This window comes from Erythrolamprus reginae, chromosome 1, assembly GCF_031021105.1.
Source record: "Erythrolamprus reginae isolate rEryReg1 chromosome 1, rEryReg1.hap1, whole genome shotgun sequence".
NCBI lineage: Eukaryota > Metazoa > Chordata > Lepidosauria > Squamata > Dipsadidae > Erythrolamprus > Erythrolamprus reginae.
In genome coordinates this window covers 420,524,694-420,551,621 of record NC_091950.1, presented here as the reverse complement: position 1 = coordinate 420,551,621, position 26,928 = coordinate 420,524,694, and the positions used below count along the sequence as shown (strand labels likewise).

At 42.7% G+C, this 26,928-nt stretch overlaps 1 protein-coding gene across 1 annotated transcript in view; it reads left to right on the top strand.

The window, feature by feature from the left end:
- The window catches only part of RAD51C (RAD51 paralog C), a 74,550-nt gene that overhangs the window by 37,786 nt on the left and 9,836 nt on the right, over nt 1-26,928 (top strand). Inside the window, exons 7-8 of the mRNA XM_070742689.1 lie at nt 12,064-12,124; nt 17,643-17,703. Of these exons, the coding sequence (XP_070598790.1) occupies nt 12,064-12,124; nt 17,643-17,703 (122 nt within the window). The remainder of the gene's footprint in view (nt 1-12,063; nt 12,125-17,642; nt 17,704-26,928) is intronic.

The following is a 26,928-nucleotide window of genomic DNA, read 5'->3' as shown; positions in this document are numbered from 1 at the left end:
CCCTGCAGTCTACATGGGGCTTTTTTGGCAGACAGTCAGACTAACAAAGCAAATTAAAGCTAATCGATTTAAGGGTCGGCAACTGGCGATCCGTGGGATGGGTCCAGCTCCCCGAGGGTTGCCATCTGCTCCCTCAGCTGCCAGTCAGTACTTTCTCTCTGTTCTTGGAACAGTTCGGGGAAAGACAATAATCTCCAGCAAGCAACAGAGAATTCCTCTAGGTTGGAGTCTCTCTCTCTCTCTTTCTTTCTCTCTTTCTTTCTCTCTCTCTCTCTCTCTGTGTGTCCTCCCTCCCTCTCTTCCCCTCTTCCCCCTCCCACTCTCTTTTCCCCTCTCCCTCCCACTCTCTTTCCCTTCATCTCTCTCTCTCCCCCTCTCCCTCCATCTCTTTCTTTCCCTCCCACTTCCTCCCGCCCTTTCTATCTTCTCCCTCTCTTTCCCTATCTCCCCCACTCTCCCTCTCTCTCCTTCCCTATCTCCTCCACTCTCTCCCACTCCATCTCTCTCCCCCATTCCAATCCTCTGTCTCCCTCTTTCTCTTTCCCTCTCTCCCTCTCTTTCCCTACCCCCATCCTTTCCCTTGCTCCCCCCCCCCCTCTTTCTCCAATTTTCCTGGATTGGACTCTGGGTGAAGAGTGCCCAGGTGTAGATATTCCTGGATTCCAACTTTTATCCAACTCTCCCAAAGCTCAGAGCCGGAGACTACATGTAGTCCTTGATTTACAAGTTACGACCCCAATGGAGACCAACATTTCCTTTGGTAAGCGAAACATTTGTTAAGTGAGTTTTGCCCCATTCTACGACCTTTCTTCCCATGGTGGATAAGCAATTCACTTTCAGCCGTTAAGCAAGTAATATACAGTAGATGTTAAATGAATTGGGCTTCCCCACTGAGTTTGCAAATCATAGTTTCTCAAAATCTCATTGGTTGAGGCTGGTCGGTTTCAGCCATTCAAGACTGTAAGGGATTATTGGAAATATGGCCCAGAATGTTTGTTAACACCCCCCACACACACAAATAAAAAAGACTTATAGGATGCATTATGTCATTTTCTAACATTTGATTGTTTTAAGGCCTGTAAAATGCTTTAAAAACAAGGCACACCATGCTCAAATTGGAAATAGTTGTTCAACCAATTCTGTAACTTGCTTGCAGTAGTAGATGCTCGGAACAAACTTCCAGCAGACGTGGTTGGTAAATCCACAGAAACTGAATTGAAACATGCCTGGGATAAACATATTATCCATCCTAAGATAAAATACAGGAAATAGTATAAGGGCAGACTAGATGGACCATGAGGTCTTTTTCTGCCGTCAATCTTCTATGTTTCTAAAGTCTCTGGGTTGGTTTTCATAGAAACATAGAAGATTGACGGCAGAAAAAGACCTCATGGTCCATCTAGTCTGCCCTTATACTATTTTCTGTATTTTTATCTTAGGATGGATATATGTTTATCCCAGGCATGTTTCAATTCAGTTACTGTGGATTTATCTACCACGTCTGCTGGAAGTTTGTTCCAAGGATCTACTACTTTTTCAGTAAAATAATATTTTCTCATGTTGCTTTTGATCTTTCCCCCAACTATCTTCAGATTGTGTCCCCTTGTTCTTGTGTTCACTTTCCTATTAAAAGCACTTCCCTCCTGAACCTTATTTAACCCTTTAACATATTTAAATGTTTCGATCATGTCCCCCCCCTTTCCTTCTGTCCTCCAGACTATACAGATTGCCTACTAGAACTCTCTGTCTCCTGATAATTAGCCCAATGAGCCAGCCAACTTTCATGGCTAAGGCAGAGCACCTTAACCAAAACACCAAAGAAGGTCTCCACTCCTACAGCCTGTTATTAATAAATATTTCGGGTATTTTTAGACACAAGGCTTTTAAGGATGTGTCAAGAAGAGTCTGTACATTAAAAGGAACCTTGTTTTGCTTCCTCTCACATCTTCTCTTTTCCAAACCGCTTCCAAGTAGGGCAAATTTTGTTGATCGGTAGCAGCATAAACAAATCCATTAGCGAGCACTGCTGTTCCCTCTTTTCCCCTCCATTTTATTTTATTCATGAAGAGATCTTTAGAAATTATTTATTCCATAAAAGTGACCATAAAGGCCAGAATGGTTATTTTAATAATGATAATAATAATAATAATAATAATAATAATAATAATAATAATAATAATAATTTATTAGATTTGTATGCCGCCCCTCTTCGAAGACTCGGGGCGGCTCACAACAACGATAAAAACAATATTATACTGGCACAAATCTAATATTAAAAAAACCCTAAAAACCCTATCATAATTAAAAACCAAACAGCACATACATACCAAACATAAATTATAATAAGCCTGGGGGAAAGGTGTCTCAAATCCCCCATGCTTGGCGGTATAGGTGGGTCTTAAGTAGTTTATGGAAGACAAGGAGGGTGGGAGTAGTTCTAATCTCCGGGGGGAGTTGATTCCAGAGGGCCGGGGCCGCCACAGAGAAGGCTCTTCCCCTGGGGCCCGCCAGACGACATTGTTTAGTCGACGAGACCCGGAGAAGGCCAACTCTGTGGGACCTTATCGGCCGCTGGGATTCGTGCAGTAGCAGGCGGTTCCGGAGGTACTCTGGTCCAATGCCATGTAGGGCTTTAAAGGTCATGACCAACACTTTGAATTGTGACCGGAAACTGATCGGCAGCCAATGCAGGCCACGGAGTGTTGTAGATACGTGGGCGAATCTGGGAAGCCCCACGATGGCTCTCGTGGCCGCGTTCTGCACGATCTGGAGTTTCCGAACACTTTTCAAAGGTAGCCCCATGTAGAGAGCGTTGCAGTAATCGAACCTCGAGGTGATGAGGGCATGAGCGACTGTGAGCAATGACTCCCTGTCCAAATAGGGCTGCAATTGGTGCCCCAGGCGAACCTGGGCAAACGCCCTCCTCGCCACAGCCGAAAGATCATGTTCCAATGTCAGCTGTGGATCGAGGAGGACGCCCAAGTTGCGGACCCTCTCTGAGGGGGTCAATAGTTCCCCCCCCAGGGTAATGGATAATGCATGGGTTTGTTTGTGTGGGTTTTGTTTTATATGTTCCTTTAGAAAGCCCTATAGATAAAAGCAGAGGGAATCTACCAAGCACTATAAGAATTAGGTTAAGGGCTTTGTTAACAAATCTGTCCTTAACCAAGCAGAATTCCCAAGTTGGCTTATCCCAGAGATGGCTTTTAGCTGATATTTCTCAGCAATGAGATCAGATATTAATCTCCCGTCAGAATCGTTTATAAGCAGTGCATTTTGCCACGCAGTATTGAAACAGTTTCCCCTCCACGGGCTGGTTTGAAATGGAAACGGTATTCATTTGTATAATTCGCAGACTTAATCTCCGCTCGCAAATGTTACATCTCATGCTAGCCTGGTGACGGGAGCTGGCGACGTGCCACCGGAGTCTAGACATTTAATTTTGAGAATTCCTCTCTTAGAATGATAGCGCTTCTCCCTCTGGGTGTGATAATGAAGGAGTGGGTAGAGTTTGCGGTGTACTTGCTAGAGGCCAGCAGATGCCCGGTTTTGTGCTTCTGGAGCTGCTTTGAGACAAATCGGGGCGGGCTCTCGGCGTTTCCCTTAAATTGTTGCTTTAAAATCCAATCCATCTTCTGCCTACACAGCAGCCGTGTCTAGAATTCGGTTGAGAGACAGGCTCGATAAATCTGTCTGGAAATAAAATGACAGGGCCCAACCTCGGCAAGAATAATTAAGTTTCTTCCCTTCCAAAGCCAGCCTGGTTTCTCATGAGCGGAGCAGAGTTCCATTTTGTTTGTACCTTAATTGTTCTTTTGGCACCCGGTCTCTGGCCTTGGCTTTGAAATGATTGCATTCAAGTCCTGCTTTCACAGGGAAAGTGCTGTGTTACAGGGAGAAAGAGAGAGGGCAAAAAACAGGAAGAAGCTGGAGGAGATTGCTAAGGTCTGTTCCACTTTCTTAAGCAATTAAATATTTCTGAGGCAAGGCACATACAAGGATTTAGTCCCTTTTGGAGGGAGGAATGCTTCTATAGAGGTCCAATTTAACCCTGGAACTGCAGAAAAACCAGTTGCTGCCAACCTGCCTTCTATTGAGGACCTGTATTCTGCACAAGTCAAAAAGAGGGCAGTGAAAATATTTCCTGACCCCTTGCATCCTGGACACACACTGTTTCAACTCCTACCCTCAAAACGATGCAACAGAGCACTGCACACCAAGATAACTAGACCCAAGGACAGTTTTTTCCTGAACACCATCACTTTACTAAACACATAATTCCCTCAACACTGTCAAACTATTTACTAAGTCTGCACTTCTATTTCTACTAGTTTTTTCTCATCATTCCTATCATCCTTTTCCTCCCACTTAGGACTGTATGACTGTAAATTGTTGCTTGTATCGTAAGATTTTTATTAATATTGATCGTTTCTTCATTGCTTATTTGACCCCTATGACAATCATTGTGTTGTACCTCATGATTCTTGACAAATGTATATTTTTCTTTTATGTACACTGAGAGTACAGTCATACCTTCTTACGAACCTAATTGGTTCCCGGGGGAGGTTCGTAAGACGAAAGGTTCGTAAGACGAAACATTGTTTCCCTTAGGAAACAATGTAAAGTCAATTAATCTGTGCAACAAAACAAAAAAATCCGCAAAAAAACGCTGCCGCCCGGCTGTCACCTTTTAAAACAGCCCGGGGGCTTCTCTGCAGCCTCCCAAACGCCGAACGCCAAACCCGAACTTCCAGGTTCGGCGTTCGGGAGGCTGCCGAGAAGCCCCCCGGCTGTTGTAAAAGGTGACAGCCGGGCGGCGGGGCTTCTCGGCGGCCTCCCGAAGCCGAAGCCGTAAGTTCGGGTTTGGCGTTCGGCTTCGGGAGGCTGCTGGGAAGCCCCCCCGGCTGTTTTAAAAGGTGACCGCCGGACTGCGCGGCTTCCCAGCAGCCTCCCGAACCCGGAAGTTCGGCAAAAGTTCGGGGTTCGGGAGGCTGCTGGGAAGCCGCGCAGTCCGGCGGTCACCTTTTAAAACAGCCGGGGGGCTTCCCAGCAGCCTCCCGAAGCTGAACCCCGAAGTTCGGGTTTGGCGTTCGTAAGACGAAAAAAGTTCGTAAGAAGAGGCAAAATTTTTCTGAACCCCGGGTTCGTATCTCGGGTTGTTCGTAAGATGAGGGGTTCGTATCTTGAGGTACCACTGTATATGCACCAAGACAAATTCCTTGTGTGTCCAATCACACTTAGCCAATAAAGAATTCTATTCTAAAAAAAACAGAACAAGCCCTTGCTCCCTTATGAGGCCTTCTAAAGGAGGAACCTGGCTCACCCTCTCCCCATATTTATTGGCATATAAATCCAATAAATAAATAAATATTAACTTAGAAGCAGGTATATTCAACATCACGTGAAGTGAGCCTTGGTGGTGCAGTGGTTAGAGTGCAGTTCTGCAAGCTGCTACTGCTGATCACCGGCTGCCAACAATTCGGCAGATCGAATCTCAGTAGGCTCAAGGTTGACTCAGCCTTCCATCCTTCCAAGGTCAGTAAAATGAGGACTCAGATTGTTGGGGTCAATAGGTGGACTCTCTGTAAACCGCTTAGAGAGGGCTGTAAAGCCCTACGAAGTGGTATATAAAGCTACATTCTAAGTGTTACATGCAACTCTGTAATGCCTTTGTAAGACAGGATTTGGAACACTGTATTCAATTTGGATTGCCACAATATCAGAGATGTTGAGACTCCAGAATTTTCTAGAGTGAAGATGATTTATTTATTATTATTGTTTTAATTGGATTTATATGCTGCCCCTTTCCGAAGATTTGGAGCGGAGAGGGGCAGCATACAAATCTAATAAATTATTATTGTTGTTGTTGTTATTGTTATTGTTATTATTATTATATAAAAGAACAATAAAATATCCTAAATCCAATTTTAAAATCAAACTAACTAATCTAAAACCCCAATTCCTTAAAAACCAATCACTCTCATTCAGACAATCAAACATACATTCCATTCATCAACCAGGGGCTAATGTTCAATGGCCCTAAGCCTGTCAGCACAAGTGGGTCTTCAGGCTCTTGCCGAAGACGGAGAAAGCGGGGGGAGCTGGTTCCAGAGGGCTGGAGCCCCCACAGATAAGGCTCTTCCCCTAGGCCCACACCAGGTGACATTGTCTAGTTGACGGGATTAGGGGATTGGAGGCTAAAACCTATGAAGAAAGTTTGCAGGTATTGGATTTGTCTAGTCTAATGAAAAGAACGACCAAAGATGATATAATAGCAGTCTTTCAATATTTGAGGGGCTGCCACAAAAGAAGGAGTGTCAACCTATTCTCTAAAGCTGTGATGGCGAACTAATGGCACGGAGGCCACAGGTGGCACATGGAACCATATCTGCTGGCACATGAGCTGTTGCCCTAGCTCAGCTCCAACATGCATGTGTGTGCCGTCCAGCTGGTTTTTGGCTCACACTGAGGCTCTGGGAGGACATTTTTGGTTTCCAGAGGGCCTCCGGGATCATGTCCCCCCTTTTCCTTCTGTCCTCCAGACTATACAGATTGAGTCCATGAAGTCTTTCCTGATACGTTTTAAGACCATTCTTGTAGCCCGTCTTTGGACCTGTTCAATTTTGCCAATATCTTTTTGTAGGTGAGGTCTCCAGAACTGAACACAGTACTCCAAATGGGGTCTCACCAGCGCTCTATATAAGGGGATCACAATCTCCCTCTTCCTGCTTGTTATACCTCTAGCTATGCAGAATTAATTTGGGCCAATCACCAGGAGACTCTTGAGTACTAGATCCACCTCCCTCTCAGCCCAACTCACCTCACAGGGTTGTGAAGAAAAGAGGAGGAGGAGAAAATATTACGTATGTTCCCCACTTTGAGTTATTGATGAAAATAATAAAGGTGGGGTATGAACCAATGACTAAGTAAAAATAAACAAATTACAGTGTAGAAGTGCCATTTAAGTATAGATCATCAAAGGTAACAAACTTTCTTCCCCTTTAAGATGAAACCTGCAGTAGAAGAGAACCGTTCCAGGAATGGCTGGAATTATATTTCCAGTCTGTAGGGTTGGAAAGATAAGCGAAAGGTGAAGACTAGTGAATAAAGAAGGACTGTACTGCACAAAGGAGAAAAAGGCTATCAGTAGCCTTGGCTGTCAAGGGGTGTTGAATATAAATCACAGACATCCCAGTCTCACCAGTATATTGGCAGTGTTTCCTCAGTCTGGGGAAGATTTGTTGAAGGTTTCTCTGTCGGAGGCAGAGTTTGGTTTAGAGCTCATGAACAGATGAAAAGCCATTCATCTGTGGAGACAATAACTTGGTCCTTAACAACAATAAAACCAAGGAGCTTAGAGTGGATTACAGAAGGAATAGATCAAACATCTAGCCCTCGCTTATCAACGGAGACCAAGTGGACAGTTTTAAGTTTCTATGTGTTATAAAAGAGGAGCTGACCTGGGGCACTCACATTGCAGCATCGGTCAAAACGGCCCAGCAGAGATTATACTATCTGAGACTTCTCAGGAAACAACAACTGAATGGAAAACTGCTGATGACCTTCTATCGCTGCACCACAGAGTATTTTAACTTACTGCATCTGTGTATGGTTTGCCAATCGCGCAGTGGCAGATAGGACAGCGCTCCAGAGGGTTAACGTCATTATTGCCTAGAGCAGTGATGGCGAACCTATGGCATGGGTCTCACAGGTGGCATGCAGAGCCATAGAAACATAGAAGTCTGACGGCAGAAAAAGACCTCATGGTCCATCTAGTCTGCCCTTATACTATTTTCTGTATTTTATCTTACAATGGATATATGTCCATATCTGCTGGTGCGCGAGCCGTTGCCCTAGCTCAACGCCAGCAGGCATGTATGTGCCAGTCAGCTGATTTTCGGTTTGCACAGAGGCTCTGGGAGGGTGTTTGTGGCTTCCAGAAAGCCTCCCCTTGGAGGGAGAGGACGTTTTTGCACCACCACCACCCCGCTCCAGGGAAGCCTTTGGAGCCTGGGGACAGTGAAACACGATCCTACTGGGGCCACCAGCAGGTGTGAAACAGGCTGTTTCCGGCCTCCAGAGGGCCTCCGGGAGGGCAGGGGAAGCTGTTTTCACCCTCCCCAGGCATTGAATTATGGGTGTGGGCACTCGCAAATGCATGATAGCATGCGCACATGCTGTTTTGGTACCCAAGGGGGAAAAGGTTCACACCATCACTGGCCTAGAGGACCACTGGTTGCTTGATAGCTCCCGCTGCCTTAAGAAAGTTCAAAACATTCTTAAAGAACCATCTCATCCTGGGCACCCTTTTTTAAAAAACTATTATTTATTTATTTGTTCAATTTTTATGCCGCCCTTCTCCTTAGACTCAGGGTGGCTTACAACATGTTAGCAATAGCACTTTTTAACAGAGCCAGCATATTGCCCCCACAATCCGGGTCCTCATTTTACCCACCTCGGAGGGATGGAAGGCTGAGTCAACCTTGAGCCGGTGATGAGATTTGAATCGCTGGCCTTCAGATCTACAGTCAGCTTCAGTGGCCTGGCAAACGGTACAGGACAATAAAAACAAGGACAAATAGGCTGAAAACAGCTTCTATCCCAGGGCAGTAATCGTATTGAATTCTACTGTATAGTGCAATACTAATGCAATATGAGTGTGTGTGTGTGTGAATTCAATTATATAGAATGTGAAGGATGTGTGTTTGTGTTTTATTTTTATAGTTATAATGTACCCTGAAGATGGCATTTAATTTCATTGTACAAAGTTCAATGACAATAAGGTAAACTAAACTAATTTCAGCTATTGACTGAGATTGGTGACTAAAGATTGAATAAATTTATTTATTTTATTTATTAATAGAGTTGAAAGGGACCGTTAGGTCATCGAGTCCAACCCCCTGCCTGAGCAGGAAACCCTACAGCACCCGAGCCAAATGGAAGTCCAATCTCCTCTTGAAGGTGTCCAGAGTTGGGGAGTTCACCACCTCCCCTGGCAGGCAGTTCCATTGGTTGATCGCTCTGACCGTCAGGAAGTTCTTCCTTATTTCCAGGTTGAATCTCTCCTTGGTCAGCTTCCAACCATTGTTCCTCGTCCGGCCCTCTGGTGCCCTGGGGAATAAAGAGACCCCCTCCTCACCGTGGCAACTCCTCAAGTATCTGTAAACTGCTATGATATGAATAGGTAAAAATATTTGCATGAGTGGGCTAAGCAGATTATGCATTTCATTCAGGAGTACCTATTTTGCGAGGTAAAATCTTTGTGCATCCCCAGCAAGACTGGTAGGGTGAGCAACTCTGTATAGTCTGAACGCAACCCCCACGCCCTTCTAGCACTGATGATGTTACTATGTTGGGTAATGAAAGATCTGCAGGAAAGCAGCCCAGCTCGGGAAGCATCAAAGTCTCCAATGTCCTCCTCTTTCTCCTTCTCTCCTCTTCTTTCTCCTTTTCTTCTCTCCATAAACTCCACTCCCTTCTAGCACTGCTGACCTTACTTAAATGGGTAGTGAAACATCCTCAAGAAAACAACCAAGCTCAGAAAGCACCAAGGATTCCCAAGCTATGTATACCATATTTTTCGGAGTATAAGATGCACCTTTTTACCCCCCCCAAAAGAGGGTGAAAATTCTGCTGTGTCTTATACACCAAATGTAGCCCCACCCAGCCACCCCCACCTTTTAACCTCTGCCTCCCATAATTTACCTCCTTGCAGCAAAAGAACAGAGCCTGTTAAGGCAAGAAACTCATAATCAGCTCCCCGACTCTCAGCTGATTTAAGACCTCATGGTCCATCTAGTCTGCCCTTATACTATTTCCTGTATTTTATCTTAGGATGGATATATGTTTATCCCAGGCATTTTTAAATTCAGTTCCTGTGGATTTATCTACCACGTCTGCTAGAAGTTTGTTCCAAGGATCTACTACTCTTTCAGTAAAATAATATTTTTTCACGTTGCTTCTGATCTTTCCCCCAATTAACCTCAGATTGTGTCCCCTTGTTCTTGTGTTCACTTTCCTATTAAAAACACTTCCCTCCTGAACCTTATTTAACCCTTTAACATATTTCAATGTTTCGATCCTGTCTCCCCTTTCTCTTCTGTCCTCCAGATTATACAGATGGAGTTCATGAAGTCTTTCTTGATACGTTTTATACTTAAGACATTCCACCATTTTTGTAGCCCGTCTTTGGACCCGTTCAATTTTGTCAATCTCTTTTTGTAGGTGAAGTCTCCAGAACTGAACACAGTATTCCAAATGACGTCTCACCAGAGTTCTATAAAGTGGGATCACAATCTCCCTCTTCCTGCCTGTTATACCTCTAGCTATGCAGCCAGGCATTCTACTTGCTTTCCCTACCGCCTGACTGTACTGTTCACCCATTTTGAGACTGTCAGAAATCACGACCCCTAAATCCTTCTCTTCTGAAGTTTTTGCTAACACAGAACTGCCAATGCAATACTCAGATTGAGGATTCCTCTTCCCCAAGTGCATTATTTTACATTTGGAAACATTAAATTTCAGTTTCCATTGCTTTGACCATTTATCTAGTAAAGCTAAATCATTTGCCACATTACAGACGCCTCCAGGAATATCAACCCTATTGCACACTTTAGAGTCATTGGCAAATAGGCAAACCTCCCCCTATGTCACTCACAAACATATTAAAAAGAATAGGACACATAAAGTAAAACTAGCTGCAAGGAGGCAAATTGTTGGGAGGGAAGAGGCAGATATTTATTTTTTGCTGAACTGGATGCAAGGAGGTAAATCAACTATAAATGTCTGTAGAGTCTTCAATTTATTAGACTTAATTTTTAAAGACAGCTTTATTATTGTTCTAGACAACAAAATGAAGAAACTTTTTTAAATAAATGTTTGATCTGAAGAGGCCCAGTGCTATTGTATGTTTTTTAAAAATAGCAGAGAATAATGTGTACTTCCGGAAAGCTACATCAATTTTAACAGCATCTGTACCAGTATAATCTGAAATGTAACAGTGTCCTGTTTTGGTATTAAGATAGGACAGCTGAGTTAAACCTTGACTTAGTCATGTTGGGAGTAGAGCTATTTAAATAATTGGAAGGAATTAGTGTGACTACATTTAAGAAAACTTCCGGGCATTAATATACTGCCATAATGTACATTTCTCCAATTCTCTGCTATTTCTATGGGTTAGACAGACACAGAGAAATTTTACTTTTTTATTATTTGGATTTATATGGCGCCCCTCTCCGAGGACTCGGAGCGTATATCATCTGTACTGTTTGCTGGGAGGCAGAGACAGAATTTTTTCCCCTTGTTTGGAATCAACTCCCCCCAGAGATTAGAACGGCCCCCACCCTCCTTGTCTTTCGCAAGTTACTCAAGACCCACCTATATCGCCAGGCATGGGGGAATTAAGACATCTCCCCCAGGCTTTCTTATATTTTATGTTTGGTATGTATGTGCTGTATGGTTTTTAAATTGTTGGGGTTTTTAATGTAATTTTATTATTAGATTTGTTCCATTGTTATACTGTTTTTATTGTTGTTGTGAGCCGCCTTGAGTCTTCGGAGAGGGGCGGCATAGAAATCTAATAAATTGAATTGAATTGTTTTCCTCCCCCAAAAGTAAGGTGTGTCTTTTACTCCAAAAAATACAGTATTCCATATTTGTGAAGATTTTTTAAAAAGAACCCTGTCTTATCTACAGTATACCCAAATATTTCTAACTCATGTTTCTGAATGCCTCCAAGAAGACTCCGGTAAATCATTAAACTGCAAGGCAGAAAGGGAGCAAGGAGGTCTTAATGAATTGTTCTATCACAATTAATAGGCATTTTGTCACGCAGGTATTTAGTATCTCAGTGCTCCCTTTTGCATAGGAAACCTGCTTACCTTCTCAAAGCTTAGAGGGTTTATCTAAGCTCATAATTGTTAATTTTCCAATCATGGGTTCTTTTATTATTTCTTTTGCAGCTGGCGCTTCCTAGCTGCGGTACGTACCAGCTGTATACCTTTAAAACATGCTTGAAGAATAATTAGTAATATTCTTTTTTCTTTCTCTGTCTCCCCACTATAGGGGAAAGCTGGGGTCATGCAGCTACCATACGTTTAATTTTGCACTGGAATAAAAACCAGAGGTGAGTTAAAAGAGGGACACCAATCAGTAAAATTAGCTATCAAGTTTGTAACTAAATCCATGGATACTCTCCATTATCTCTTCCACTTCTCATCTTCCGTTTAGCATATACCAGCTGTGGAATGAACATCCTGCTTTTAATTTAAATACTTACCTAAAAACATGCTACAGCACAGTTCTCAAAATTTGGAAACACACACCCCGTCCTCAAAAAATGCCCAGCATATAAACAGCTAGACAGGAAACGCTTGTACAAGTAGTCCTCAACTTGCAATAATTCGTATGACTGTTCAATTTTACAACGGCAGTGAACATTTTTCATACTTACGACCGTTACACAACCCCATGGCCATATGATCAAAATTCAGATGTTCGGCAATGGATTCATATTTATGACGGTTGCAGTGTCCTTGGGTCATGTGATCACCTTTTGCGTCCTTTTGACAATGAAAGTCCGTGGGATGCCATATTCACTGAACAACCTGTGAGACTAACTGAATTGTAATCGGGTGGGTTCCTCCCAGTTCAGACCGGTCCGCCCAAATTGCTAGTGACCTGCTGGTGGCGTCACAATGACATCACTGGATGGGTCGGTGCCGATCCGTGGGTGCTGCCATCTTTTTTTACTTATTATTTCTATTTTTTTCTTTCTGAGCATGTGCAGAAGATGAGTCCCGGCACTGTGCATGCAGTCGCCATCTTATTTTCGGCTTTGGTTTTTTGTTTTTGTTTTTGTGCTTTATGTTTTGGGTTTTTGTTACGGGGCTCACCCAGCAAGGTAAGTTGGAACCCACCCCTGATTGTGATGATTGACTTAACAATTGTGGTAAAGAAGGTCAGAGCCCTACATGGCATCAGACCAGAATACCTACAGGACCACCTTCTGCTGCATGAATCCCAGCGGCCGATTAGGTCCCACAGAGTTGGCCTTCTCCGGGTTCCGTTGACTAAACAATGTCGTCTGGCGGGGCCTAGGGGAAGAGCCTTCTCTGTGGCGGCCCCGGCCCTCGAATCAACACCCCCCCGAAGAGTTGAACTGCCCCCACCCTCCTCACCTTCCACAAGACATAGAAACATAGAAGTCTGACGGCAGAAAAAGACCTCATGGTCCATCTAGTCTGCCCTTATACTATTTTCTGTATATTATCTTAGGATGGATCTATGTTTATCCCAGGCATGTTTAAATTCAGTTACTGTGGATTTATCTACCACGTCTGCTGGAAGTTTGTTCCAAGGATCTACTACTCTTTCAGTAAAATAATATTTTCTCACGTTGCTTTTGATCTTTCCCCCAACTAACTTCAGATTGTGTCCCCTTGTTCTTGTGTTCACTTTCCTGTTAAAAACACTTTCCTCCTGGACCTTATTTAACCCTTTCACATATTTAAATGTTTCGATCATGTCCCCCCTTTTCCTGAAGACCTATCTATGTCATCAGGCATGGGGCAACTAATGTATCCCCTTCTCTGGCCGTTAAGAGTTATGTGTGGTTATGACTGTACAGTATTGATTGTTTTTTAAGATAGTGGGTTTTTAGCCATTAGATTTGTATTGCATTGTTTTGTTACTGTATGCATACAAGTCTAATAAATTATTATTATTATTATTATTATTATTATTATTATTATTATAAGAAGGTGAGAATCTAACTTAACAAATATCTCACTTAGCAACAGAAATTTTGAGCTCATCATAACTTGAGGACTGCCTGTGTTAACTACATAAACCACAAACTAGCCAACCATTATATACATTAGCCTAATGCAGAACAGTTTGTGTGATTTACTAATAATTAAGTGTCTTGAAAGCCTGAAAACTCAGTCAAGTATATCAAGTTTGAAATTTTCCAACCAACACCAAAAGAAATCCAATTGGCATGACTCAACTTCCAGACTTCTTCAGATATTCTAAAAATAAAACAAAAAAGGCACATTAAGAGATAAGTAGCAGAACCAGCCTACCTATGCCACAACCAGCCAGTTCCTTTTAGTAACATTGAAATTGAGTTGTACAGATTTTTGTGGACAAAATACATAAAAATCAGATTTAGAATTGCAGGGGGGGGGGGTGGAATGAATAGCATACTGTAAATACAAATGACAACTCATCTTAACCTGGAGGGTAAATAAATTATCGGAGAGACTGTTTCAGGGCCTGTTCTGTCCCTTTAATGTAGCTTGCAATTCTGGGCAACAACCTTATCTAAAGCACGTAGCTACAAAACCTATCCAAACATTCACATTTTAAAGACAGAGTGTGAGACTGCAAGACAGCAATGTGTTAGCAGAGGCAGCCTTTATTTTTATACCGTGGGGAAACCTGTAGAAAACGAGAGCTTTGTATGAAAGACAATAAACCGAGTTAAGCTGTTCCTCTGTAACCTTGTTTTGCCCAGGATCCTGGGTGGATTCTGGCAGTCCCTCTTTGTTTCATAGCTGGAACACAGTGTAGCCTTAGCTGTTATGCAATTATTGTGTTTAAACCTAATATCCCTCTACTCCTCCCAGCTCTTTTAAGTGTGTCACTTAATTTAGATGGCGGGGTGTCCCTTACTTCAAACACAGATATCCATGGCATCTGTGGGGCACCTGGTGGAATTCTATTTGAGAGCCTCTTAAAAACATGACAGGGTATCTCACGATTAAGGCTATTTCTATCAAGTACACCCACCAATTTAAATGTTCTAAGGAATTCCCTGTGCAAGGAAATGTGATGTGATAATCTTCCTCGGGCGGTAATTACTTGCTTTCTAATAGAACAGTGAGAGAAGAAAAGAAACCCAGAGCCCTAAAAATAATTAACAGGAGTCTTGGCAGGTTATCTCAGAGGAAGGCTGAGTATTTTCCTGGGGTATATAGCAAGTTCAGAAGTCCTCCCCCCCTCTGGGTTTTTAGCGGGAGGTTCTCGAATTAGATTTTAGATTGAACCGTAAAACAAAATAAAATCCAGTGCAGCTCCAATTACTTCAAAAAGACTTATTCCATCTCTTCGTTTTTCCAAAAATGCCAAGTGCAATTAAGAAAGTAAAAAAATTGTGAACTTGAAATAAGTTAAGAATGCAGAATTTCAAAGCAGGCCAGGTTTCTACAATCATTTCTCTTTGTCAAACGGAGCTACTATTTTCTGTTCTTTACTGTTGATGTCGGACCATTTGTCAGAAGTTGTAAAATACCGGTGACCGGTGTTGTAAAATACCCGTGACCGGTGTACTCTTTTCAATTAAGACAGTAGGGCACTGTTTTTCAGCCTCAGCAACTTGAAAATATATGGATTTCAAATCCCAGAATTTCCCAGCATGGACTTGGAATGCAAACATCTTAAGGTTGCTGAGGTTGAGAAACACTGCAATACAGCAAGATTGTAGAAAGAGTGCAGAGAATAGTAACAAAGATGATTAGGGGATTGGAGGCTAAAACGTACAAAGAACGGTTGCAAGAACTGGACATGGCCAGTTTAATGAAAAGAAGGACCAGGGGAGACATGATAGCAGCCTTCCAGTATCTCGGGGTTGCCACAAAGAAGAGGGAGTCAATCTATTTCTCCAAAGCGCCTGAAGGCAGGAGAAGAAGCAATGGGTGGAATCAAAGAGAGAAGCAACTTCGAACTAAGGAGAAATTTCCTGAACAATTAGTGAAATTTATTTTATTTATTTATTTATTGGATTTGTATGCCGCCCCTCTCCGCAGACTCAGGGCGGCTAACAACAATGATAAAAACAGCATGTAGAAATCCAATTAATAAAACAACTAAAAACCCTTATAATAAAACCAAACATACACACAAACATACCATGCATAACTTGTAATGGCCTAGGGGGAAGGAATATCTCAACTCCCCCATGCCTGGCGGCATAAATGAGTCTTGAGTAGTTTACGAAAGACAGGGAGGGTGGGGGCAGTTCTAATCTCCGGGGGGAGTTGGTTCTAGAGGGCCGGGGCCGCCACAGAGAAGGCTGTTCCCCTGGGGCCCGCCAAACGACATTGTTTAGTCGACAGGATCCGGAGAAGGCCAACTCTGTGGGACCTTATCGGTCGCTGGGATTCGTGCGGTAGCAGGCGGTTCCGGAGGTAATCTGGTCCGATGCCATGTAGGGCTTTAAAGGTCATGACCAACACTTTGAATTGTGACCGGAAACTGATCGGCAGCCAATGCAGGCCACGGAGTGTTGAAGAAACGTGGGTGAATCTTGGACTTGTGTCCAGAAGTTTGAGTGTTCCAACACTGGAGATTGTCAAGACTGGACTGCATTTGTCCTGAATGTTATGAGGTCACCTGCTTAAGTAGGGTTGAACTAGAAGACCTCTAAGGCCCTTTCCAGCTCTATTATTCTGTTATCTTCTGGAAATGTCCTCTCTGCAAGCCTGTGAAAAAGGAATAGGAACCATTCCAGCTATCTAGATTCTTGCTTACTGACTGCTAGTTCAGTGACCATAGAGTAATGATGAACGAATGGTACTTATGATTGGACCCATACCTGCTATTGCAGTGTCACGTGGTCAGAATTTGTGATCTTCCTGCAAGCAAAGGCAAGTGGGGGAAGCTAGCAGGAAGTCAGAAATTGTGTCCACATGAGATCTCTTCTTAACAATAATAATCAGGATAGCCGAACTAGTTTTTCTCCTTAAAAGTGCTTCATTAACGATGGAGTTTTCTGTCCCAATTAGAGACTTAAACAAGGACTAACTACACTGATAAAAATGCAGGATATAAAGCTAAAATGAACATGCCATATTTTTGATCCTACAATGTTTTCCTCATTTGTTGAATTGACTATGTCCTTTCACCGACTAATAGCAATGATGTAGTACTCTGAATTCTCTGAATCTGTAATAACGAAATAAGATAACATACACAGAAATAATTGACAGTGAAATTGTCCTATTGTCCTATTGTCTTCTTTTGTTACTTTTTATCATTACTTATCTAATGTTTTATTTGTACAAATTATCACCCTATAATTGTTTGACAAAATAAATAAATAAAAATAAATAAATAAAATTGAACAGGTCCAATGACAGGCTACAAGAATGGTGGAAGGTCTTAAGCATAAAACGTATCAGGAAAGACTTCATGAACTCAATCTGTATAGTCTGAAGGACAGAAGGAAAAGGGGGGACATGATCGAAACATTTAAATATGTTAAAGGGTTAAATACGGTTCAGGAGGGAAGTGTTTTTAATAGGAAAGTGAACACAAGAACAAGGGGACACAATCTGAGGTTAGTTGGGGGAAAGATCAAAAGCAACATGAGAAAATATTATTTTGCTGAAAGAGTAGTAGATGCTTGGAACAAATGACCAGCAGACGTGGTTGGTAAATCCACAGTAACTGAATTTAAACATGCCTGGGATAAACATATATCCATTGTAAGGAAATAGTATAAGGGCAGACTAGATGGACCATGAGATCTTCTTCTGCCGTCAGTCTTCTGTGTTTCTATGTTCAGGTTTTTTCCCCACCTCAACATTAGTCCATGTCCTTAAAGTAATCATGATTGATTGTTTATTGTTTGTTTTCAGGTTGGCGATGTTGTACAAGTCTCCGAGTCAGAAGGAGTCAACCGTACCCTTTTGCATTACAGTAAGTACAGTTGTGGAAGAGGCCAAAACTGTGAACAACAAGGTGAAAACTAAATGCTAACAATGAAGGGAATGTAAAATGCTAACATTAGAACAACCCTAGCCACACATCCTTCATGATGAACCTGTGATAGTTTGTATACCGGTATTTGTATTTGTATTTATTAGATTTATATGCCTCCCCTCTCTGAAGACTCGGGGCGGCTAAAAACAATATAAAAAGAATGTAAACAAATCTAATATTAAAAACAATCTAAAAAACCCCAATTTAAAGAACCAATCATACATACAAGCATACCATGTATAAATTCTATAAGCCTAGGGGGGAAGGGAATATTTCAATTCCCCCATGCCTGACGACAGAGGTGGGTTTTAAGGAGCTTGCGAAAGGCAAGGAGGGTGGGGGCAACTCTGATATCTGGGGGGAGCTGGTTCCAGAGGGTCAGGGCCGCCATAGAGAAGGCTCTTCTCCTGGGTCCCGCCAAACGACATTGCTTAGTCGACGGGACCCGGAGAAGGCCAACTCTGTGGGACTTAATCGGTCACTGGGATTCGTGCGGCATTCATTTTAAGTGGATCACTGCAATTGTTAAGTTAGTAATATAGTTATTAAAGGAATCTGGCTTCCCTATTGATTTTGCTTGTAAGGTAGTCACAAAAAGTGGTCACATGACCTTGGAAACTGCAACCGTCATAAATATGAGTCAGGGTGGTATTCAACCAGTTTGGACTGGTTCGAGTGAACTAGTAAAGGCGATTTGAATTGGTTTGCCGAACCGGTAAAAACCATCCTTGGTTGGCCCCTTCCATGCCTGCCTGGTTGCTGGTGGCCCCTTCCCGCCGCTGCCCTGCCTATCCTCCACCCTGCCCAATATATGTAGCCGTCACCACGCAGGCCAGCTAATCGCCTCACCAGTCACCTCGCCTGCTCAGCTCACCAAAGCTAAGCAATGCATGCCGCCCACTTGCCCTTCCCCTTAGGTCTGGGGCCCAGGGAAACACCATTCCCTGAGGCCCCATCGCTGCCCATCTCAGCCAGGTCGGGAAATGTGCCATTCCCCAGGTCCAACCTTATCCTGAGCCACCACCCGCCTTGGCCAAATTGGGGGATTTGCCATTCCCCAGCTCCAGCCTTCTTCCATCTATTCCATTCAGGATTGATTTGTTGTAGCTTTCCCTAGGTCCATTCTGTTCGCAGAGAACAGCAGCAGCATACAGAGAGAGTGTCAAATCATCAATATCTAGTTGTTGTTAGTTTCAAAGTTTTGTCAGACCCATCGTGACCCCATGGGCAACGTTCCTCCAGGACCTCCTGTCCTCTTCCATCCTTTCCATTTAAACCAATGCCCTTCATGGCATTGGGCCAGAATACCTCCGGAACCGCCTTCTACCGCACAAATCCCAGCGGCCGATAAGGTCCCACAGAGTTGGCCTTCGGGTCCCGTCGATCAAACAATGTCGTTTGGTGGGCCCCAGGGGAAGAGCCTTCTCTGTGGCGGCCCCGGCCCTCTGGAATCAACTCCCCCCGGAGATTAGAAGGGCCCCCACCCTCCTTGCCTTTCGCAAGTTACTCAAAACCCACCTATATCGCCACGCATGGGGGAATTAAGACATCTCCCCCAGGCTTTCTTATATTCTATGTTTGGTATGTATGTGTTGTATGGTTTTTAAATTGTTGGGGGGTTTTAATGCAATTTTATTATTAGATTTGTTCCATTGTTATACTGTTTTTATTGTTGTTTTGAGCCACCCCGAGTCTTCGGAGAGGGGCGGCATACAAATCTAATGAATTGAATTGAATTGACTCCTTCAGTGATTCCATCCAGCCCTCTCATTCTCTGCCATTCTTTTCTTCTTTTGCCCTCAGTCTGTGCCAGCATTAGGCTCTTCTCCAGGGAGTCCCTCCTGGCCAAATTATTTGAGTTTCATCTTCAGGATCTGGCCTTCTGAAGAGCAGTCAGGGCTGATCTCCTCTAGGAGTGACTGGTTGGATCTCCTTGCAGTCCAAGGGACTCGCAGGAGTCTTCTCCAGCACCAGAGTTCAAAGGCCTCCTTCTTTGGGCCTTTCAATGTTTAGACAACACCTTCTCTACAGCCTACAAGCAGCTCAACAAGGACTAAAATCCAGGAAAAGTTTCCTTAGATAAACCTGGGATAGTCATGATGTCCCTTTTGGCTTCTTACAGATCTAGTTATTTGCTGATTGATGTGGTCATCTAATACTTTTCTTTTTTTTATCTCTCAACAAATGATTTGAAGCTACCACTCTGTTTTCATTTTCCATCTGCTCAACCCACCCAACATCTCAGAGGCCAGAGTTTTAAATAATATTAGACAACTCGCAACCTGTTGGATCATCTTTTCAGAAATACCCTTAGATTATCTACGGTTGACCTATCCAGATTCCTAAGAGTTCAATAAAGGGCGAGTACAAGTGCACTAGAGTGCCTTCTGTCCCCTGCCCTATTGCTCTCCTATATCTCCTATACCTTTCTTCTATTCCTATATCTCTTCTTCTATTCTTTCATTGATATGTTCTATTACTTTATCTTCTTTTCTATTTTTTCATAGATATATTTTACTATGAGTATCTCCTCTATAACCTTCATCATGTATTTTACTATGTGTATATATACCCACTAAAACCCTCATTGTGTATTGGACAAAATAAATAAATAAATATAAATAAATAAATAAATAAATAAAGATGGATAGATAGATAGATAGATAGATAGAGAGATAGATAGAGAGAGAGATAGATAGATAGATAGATAGATAGATAGATAGATAGATAGATAGATAGATAGATATTTCCTTTCCACTTTATCCAACACCTTCAACAATATCAGAGATTCTAATTTGGGATCATAACCAGAGATGTATCTGCCCTAAAAGTAGCCCATGTCAAACTGTCAAAATCAGGAGTTGGTTTATGACATTTTGCATCCTATCATAAAATGGTTTAGGATCATTTTTATGTCATAAAATATTTTATAAAACTTTGCCAACTTTCAATTCCATGGCACTCATTCCACACTTCTATATTTTTAATTACGCATTAAATGTTTATGCTGCTCATCTCTCCTGTAAGGTAACTGATCATTTTGCATATTATAAAACAGTAAAAATAATTAAAAGATTAAAATTACATGTATTTTGGATGCATTCTCTAAGCGAGCCCCTTTGAGGTACAGTGGTTCAAATATTGTTGCCCTGCGAAGCACCATTTTGTTCAGTTAAAGGTTACAAAAAGACAAACAGGAGAGTTTTAGTAGTATGTAAATTCCAAGCATCAAACGAAGGATTAAACAAATGATGCATTTGTGACCTAGTTATGGTTTCTTATTCTGATTTGCAAGTTAACAAATAATACACGCCATGCAGATACAGGCCAGATCCGTAATTCGTTTCCTTAGCTACAGCTTAGCATTATGTCTGCATTGAGCCACTGTATTCTGCTCATTCTGTATTCTGTCTCAGTCCATCCCTATTATGAATTACATAGAAACACAGAAGACTGACGGTAGAAAAAGACCTCATGGTCCATCTAGTCTGCCATTGTACTATTTCCTTTATTTTATCTTCCAATTGATATATGTTTATCCCAGGCATGTTTAAATTCAGTTACTGTGGATTTACCCACCATGTCTGCTGGAAGTTTGTTCCAAGGATCTACTACTCTTTCAGTAAAATAATATTTTCTCACGTTGCTTTTGATCTTTCCCTCAACTAACTTCAGATTGTGTCCCTTTGTTCTTGTGCTCACTTTCCTATTAAAAACACTTCCCTCCTGAACCTTATTTAACCCTTTAAGATATTTAAATGTTTCGATCATGTCCCCCCTTTTCCTTCTGTCCTCCAGACTATACAGATGGAGTTCATGAAGTCTTTCCTGATACGTTTTATGCTTAAGACCTTCCACCATTCTTGTAGCCCGTCTTTGGACCCGTTCAATTTTGTCAATATCTTTTTGTAGGTGAGGTCTCCAGAACTGAACACAGTATTCCAAATGTGGTCTCACCAGCGCTCTATATAAGGGGATCACAATCAACCTCTTCCTGCTTGTGATACCTCTAGCTATGCAGCCATTTGGAAGGGAATATTTAGGTCATCAGTTGTCCTTCGTTTTTCTTTAGTCAAATCCTTCTTCACCGAATGATGATGATGGTGATGTTATCCATTCAGTTGAGTCCGATTCTTGGTGACTTCCGATCATGAACTTTTTTTTTTTTTAGTTTTTCTATGCCAACCCCAAAGCTGTTGTGAGTGCTCCTCCTCCACCTCTGGTAATGATAGATTCTGAGGAGGCTGACCAGGCCCACCTGGGTACCCTGGGCCAGTGGTGTTTCCAGCTGATGCAGAGAGTGAGAGTGAGGGAGAGATAGACCTGGATGAACCCGAAGGACCACCAGACGTGGCAGAGATGCCAATGACAGTAGAGTCTGACATAGAGGAGGAGGAAGATCTGGAGCCTTTGCTAGATGACCGCTTTAGAAGATTAAGAAAAAGGCAAGAATACTTGCATGGAAAAAGGAAGTAATATGTAGTTTGTTAACTCTAGGGAATTGTTGACCATTTCCTACAGGTATTTAAGGGTGGCGTATGGGTAATTCGGGGTGGAGTTACAACATTTTGCAATGGACTCAGATGATGATTTGAGGTCTCAGCCCGGTTACGCTAGCCACCTGTTATTCTCCTGCTTAAAATCCTTGGAGAAAAAGTGCCCAGTCTGCTGAAAGGCTGGGAAGCTGTAATTAGTAATTCTGCCGCACGAATCCCAGCGACCAGTTAGGTCCCACAGAGTGGGCCTTCTCTGGGTCCCGTCAAATAATAAACAATGTTGTTTGGCGGGACCCAGGGTAAGAGCCTTTTCTGTGGCGGCCCCGGCCCTCTGGAACCAACTCCCCCCAAAGATTAGAATAGCCCCCACCCTCCTTGCCTTTCGTAAGCTGCTTAAAACCCACCTCTGCCGTCAGGCATGGGGGAACTGAGATATTTTTTCCCCCTAGGCTTCTACAATTTATGTATGGTATGTTTGTATGTATGATTGGTTTTATAATGAGGGTTTTTAGCTGTTTTAGTATTGGATTGTCACATGTTGTTTTTACCACTGTTGTTAGCCGCCCCAAGTCTATGGAGAGGGGCGGCATACAAATCCGATAGATAGATAGATAGATAGATAGATAGATAGATAGATAGATAGATAGATAGATAGATAGATAGATAGATAGAATGTCTGTGAAACCGTAGACTTCTTATCTCATGAAGGAATGCACCAGTAGGTTTGGTCTTTGGCATCAGCCTCCCCGCAGAACTGATATCACCAGCAATGGGCTACGAGCCGGAACGCTAAATTGCGCTCACCGCCGCAGCTCATAAGTTCTTGCAGGACCAGCACGATTTTGCTGCTGCACCTGTGGAGGTAGCAAAATTGCACCCTTGTTTTGGCAAGGTTTTACCTGCGGTTCCGTGCTCGATTTTGCTACCTCCACAGGTGCAGCACCAAAATCGCGCTGTTCCCGCAAGAACTTACGAGCTGCGGCGGTGAGCACAATTTAGCGTTCCGGCTCGTAGCCCATTGCTGGTGATATCAGTTCTGCGGGGAGGCTGCTGCCAAAGACCAAAGCTTTTGCTGCCTCCACAGGTGCAGCACCAAAATTGCGCTGTTCCCGCAAGAACTTATCTCACATGCATGAGTTTGGATTGTAAAAATGGGACTTTTAAAATTTATTTATTATTTGTATTAATTTTTAACAAATTTAATATACACACAACATAAAACAGTGCATAGTGAAATGTACCCACCACCCAGACACACACACATTCCCCACCACCAAATCGGGGGTGTTTCTTATATAGTCCACTTGACCCAAGAGCAATGTATTTATTTACATATTATAGAGTGATTCCAATTTATTTCTTGTAGCTTGGTCTCGGATTCTGCTCATCATAATAATAATAGTTAATAATTTATTAGATTTGTATGCCGCCCCTCTCCGAAGACTCTTACCTTGTCCCACCATCCCATCAGTTGTCCCAATTCAGTTTCCTTATCCGAATTTATCCTTTTATCCATAATTTCGAATTGAATATGGTCCACCATGTACCTATACCAATGCAAAATGTATTGGATGCAAAATGTCATAAACCAACTCCTGATTTTGACAGTTTGACACGGGCTACTTTTAGGGCAGATACATCTCGGGTTATGATCCCAAATTAGAATCTCTGATACTGTTGAAGGTGTTGGAGAAGGTGGAAAGGAAATATCTCTGAAAAGATGATCCAACAGGTTGCGAGTTGCCTAATATTATTTAAAACTCTGGCCTATACCAATTTTGCATTGTCCATTTTGTCGCATCCTTCCAACCCAAAACTATTACTGCCTGAGCGGTAAAAATGGGACTTTATATATTAAAAGACTGAATTGAAAATATCAATGCGTGGATTCCTACTTTGTTTTCAAGATGCATAAGCTGGGACAGAACAGAAGCGAACCTTGATGAGGCTGTCTTTGAGGCTTCGTGATTGCCACAAAGCAAAGGGGGAGAAAGGGTGGGGGGAATTTTAGGCAATTTTGGGGGGAGAGTTTGTGAGAACCAAGGTCATTCCAACAGATGGCTGAGAAGAGGAAGAGTGGAGTAACCAGCTAGTCCCACTGTTGGACAATGTGACTGATGACCTGGGGTGAGAAGGAGGAACTTGTACTTTTTAATTAGATTAAAACCACGGGAACTTTCAGAGTCGGTTTTCACCAGTTGTGCCAATATGATGTATCCAATAAATTGTTCTTTGATGAATATGCCTGCCTTGGAGTTCTGCTTTCAGTGGGTGCATTACTTGGAACGCTGACACGCTCTGGTTGGTGTCAGCTTTAATAGCGCTGAATAGCTGCTATATTGATTCTTTTCCTTTTCCTATAAATCTATTTGAAGTCGCCCTTCTTATTACCCTTAACTCCTTTTGACAAACTCAGTTTCTTCTGAGCTTTAGCGTTCTTGACACCATCAGTAAATCGGGCTGCCTGCGTCTGTGAACCATCTTTGATGTTTTTGATCCTCTCTCCGTCTTTTATTTGAATTTTTCCCCCCCAGAATTTAAGGTAATTTTGTGCAGCTATGTTGACCTTTTATACTGTCCTCAATATTTCCTCAGTTGGATTTTCCATAGTTGTGTTCTTTGTTAAATGAAAATCCTACTTATTAGTTATTAAATTAGCTTACAGATGGTCCTTGCCTTAGAATAATTTGTTTAGTGACAGAAATTGCAATACTGAGAAAAGTTACTTATGACTGTTTTTCACACTTATGGCGGTTGCAGCATCCCCTCGGTCACATGATCAAAATTCTTGACAACCGACTCATATTTAAAATGATTGCAGTGTCCCAGGGTTATGTGATTCCCTATTGCAACCTTTGGACAAGCAAAGTCCACAGGGAAGCCAGATTCATTTAACAACCCTGTGACTAACTTAACAAGTGCAGCAATTCGCTTCACAAATGTGGCAAAGAAAAGACTTAAATTGGGGCAAAACACATTTAACAAAATGACTCACTTAGCAAAGTCCAGTCAGTGAAGCAGTGGAAGTGATGTGCCGGTGCCTGGAGGCTGTTGGGGTCTGGATGGGTGTCAACAGACTCAAACTCAACCCTGATAAGACGGAGTGGCTGTGGGTTCTTCCTCCCAAGGACAATTCTATCTGTCCCTCCATCACCCTGGGGGGGGGGGGGGTTATTGACCCCCTCAGAGAGGGTCCACAACTTGGGCATCCTCCTCGATCCACAGCTCACATTAGAGAAACATCTTTCAGCTGTCGCGAGGGTGGCGTTTGCCGAGGTTCGCCTGGTGCACCAGTTGCGGCCCTATTTGGACTGGGAGTCACTGCTCACAGTCACTCATGCCCTCATCACTTCGAGGCTCGACTACTGTAACGCTCCCAGAGTGGGCCTTCTCTGGGTCCCGTCAACTAAACAATGTTGGTTGGCGGGGCCCAGGGGAAGAGCCTTCTCTGGCGGCCCCAGCCCTCTGGAACCAACTCCCCCCAGAGATTAGAATAGCCCCCACCCTCCTTGCCTTTCGTAAGTTCCTCAAAACCCACCTCTGCCGTCAGGCATGGGGGAATTAAGATAATCTTTCCCCCTAGGCTTCTACAATTTATGCATGGTATGTTTGTATGTATGATTGGTTTTTATAACAAGGGTTTTTAGCTGTTGTGGTATTGGCTTTTTTACATTCTGGTTTTTGTCACTGTTGTTAGCCGCCCCGAGTCCATGGAGAGGGGCGGCATACAAATCCAATAGATAGATAGATAGATAGATAGATAGATAGATAGATAGATAGATAGATAGATAGATAGATAGATAGATAAAATTCTTTGTCTCAATTGTGGTCGTACGTTGAGGACTACCTGTATAGCCAATCCTGGAATTGGCAAATAGCATTGAGTCATAATATCCATTGGAATATGGCAAGGAACCACATGTCAAGTGAACTGAACAGGATACGGAAATGCAAAACTTTCCAGGTATTTTTGATGCCATTTGAGACGCCCGAGTATAATCCTGAAATAAATATTGTAACTAGCCACATTTTATGGACAGTTTCTGCAGAACATGGAGCTAAGCCAAAAGAATGTTAAACTCTTCTTCAAATGTCAAAAGCGCACAGCTTACCAAACTATAAGTGTTTCCTTCCCTGGAAACATGTTGCCATAGCATTTCCTATGGGTTTTTAGAACTGTATTTTGAGTTCTGGATGTGTTTTGGCATCACCAAAGTAGAACTATGAAAATTGTGGTGATGGGAAAGGGGGGGGGGGGGGCGAATCCATAAATCTAAAAACAGAAGAGAATGTTTCTACCATAGCTTAGGGTGGAACCGTGTGGTCCTCGATGTTTGCGCATCAAGGTGGTTTTGAGCTTGGTGGTTTTCTTGCAGATGTTTCGTTACCAAACTAGGTAACATCATCAGTGCTAGAAGGGAGTGGCTTTTGCTCTTATTTTTATACTAGTAACTTGCCCTCTTTGTGTTGGCGGGAGTGGTTCCTTCATTAGGCTGTTGTTTACTGCTCCATTGTTTACCTTGTTGGTAGTTTCTTGATTGGGAAATTGTTTACTTCTTGATTATTGGTCTAGTGCAGTGGTGATGAACGTTTTTTGGTCCACGTGCCAAACGGGGGTGAGTGCACGCACAAACACCCGTGCGCATGCCCACACCTATTCCCTCCC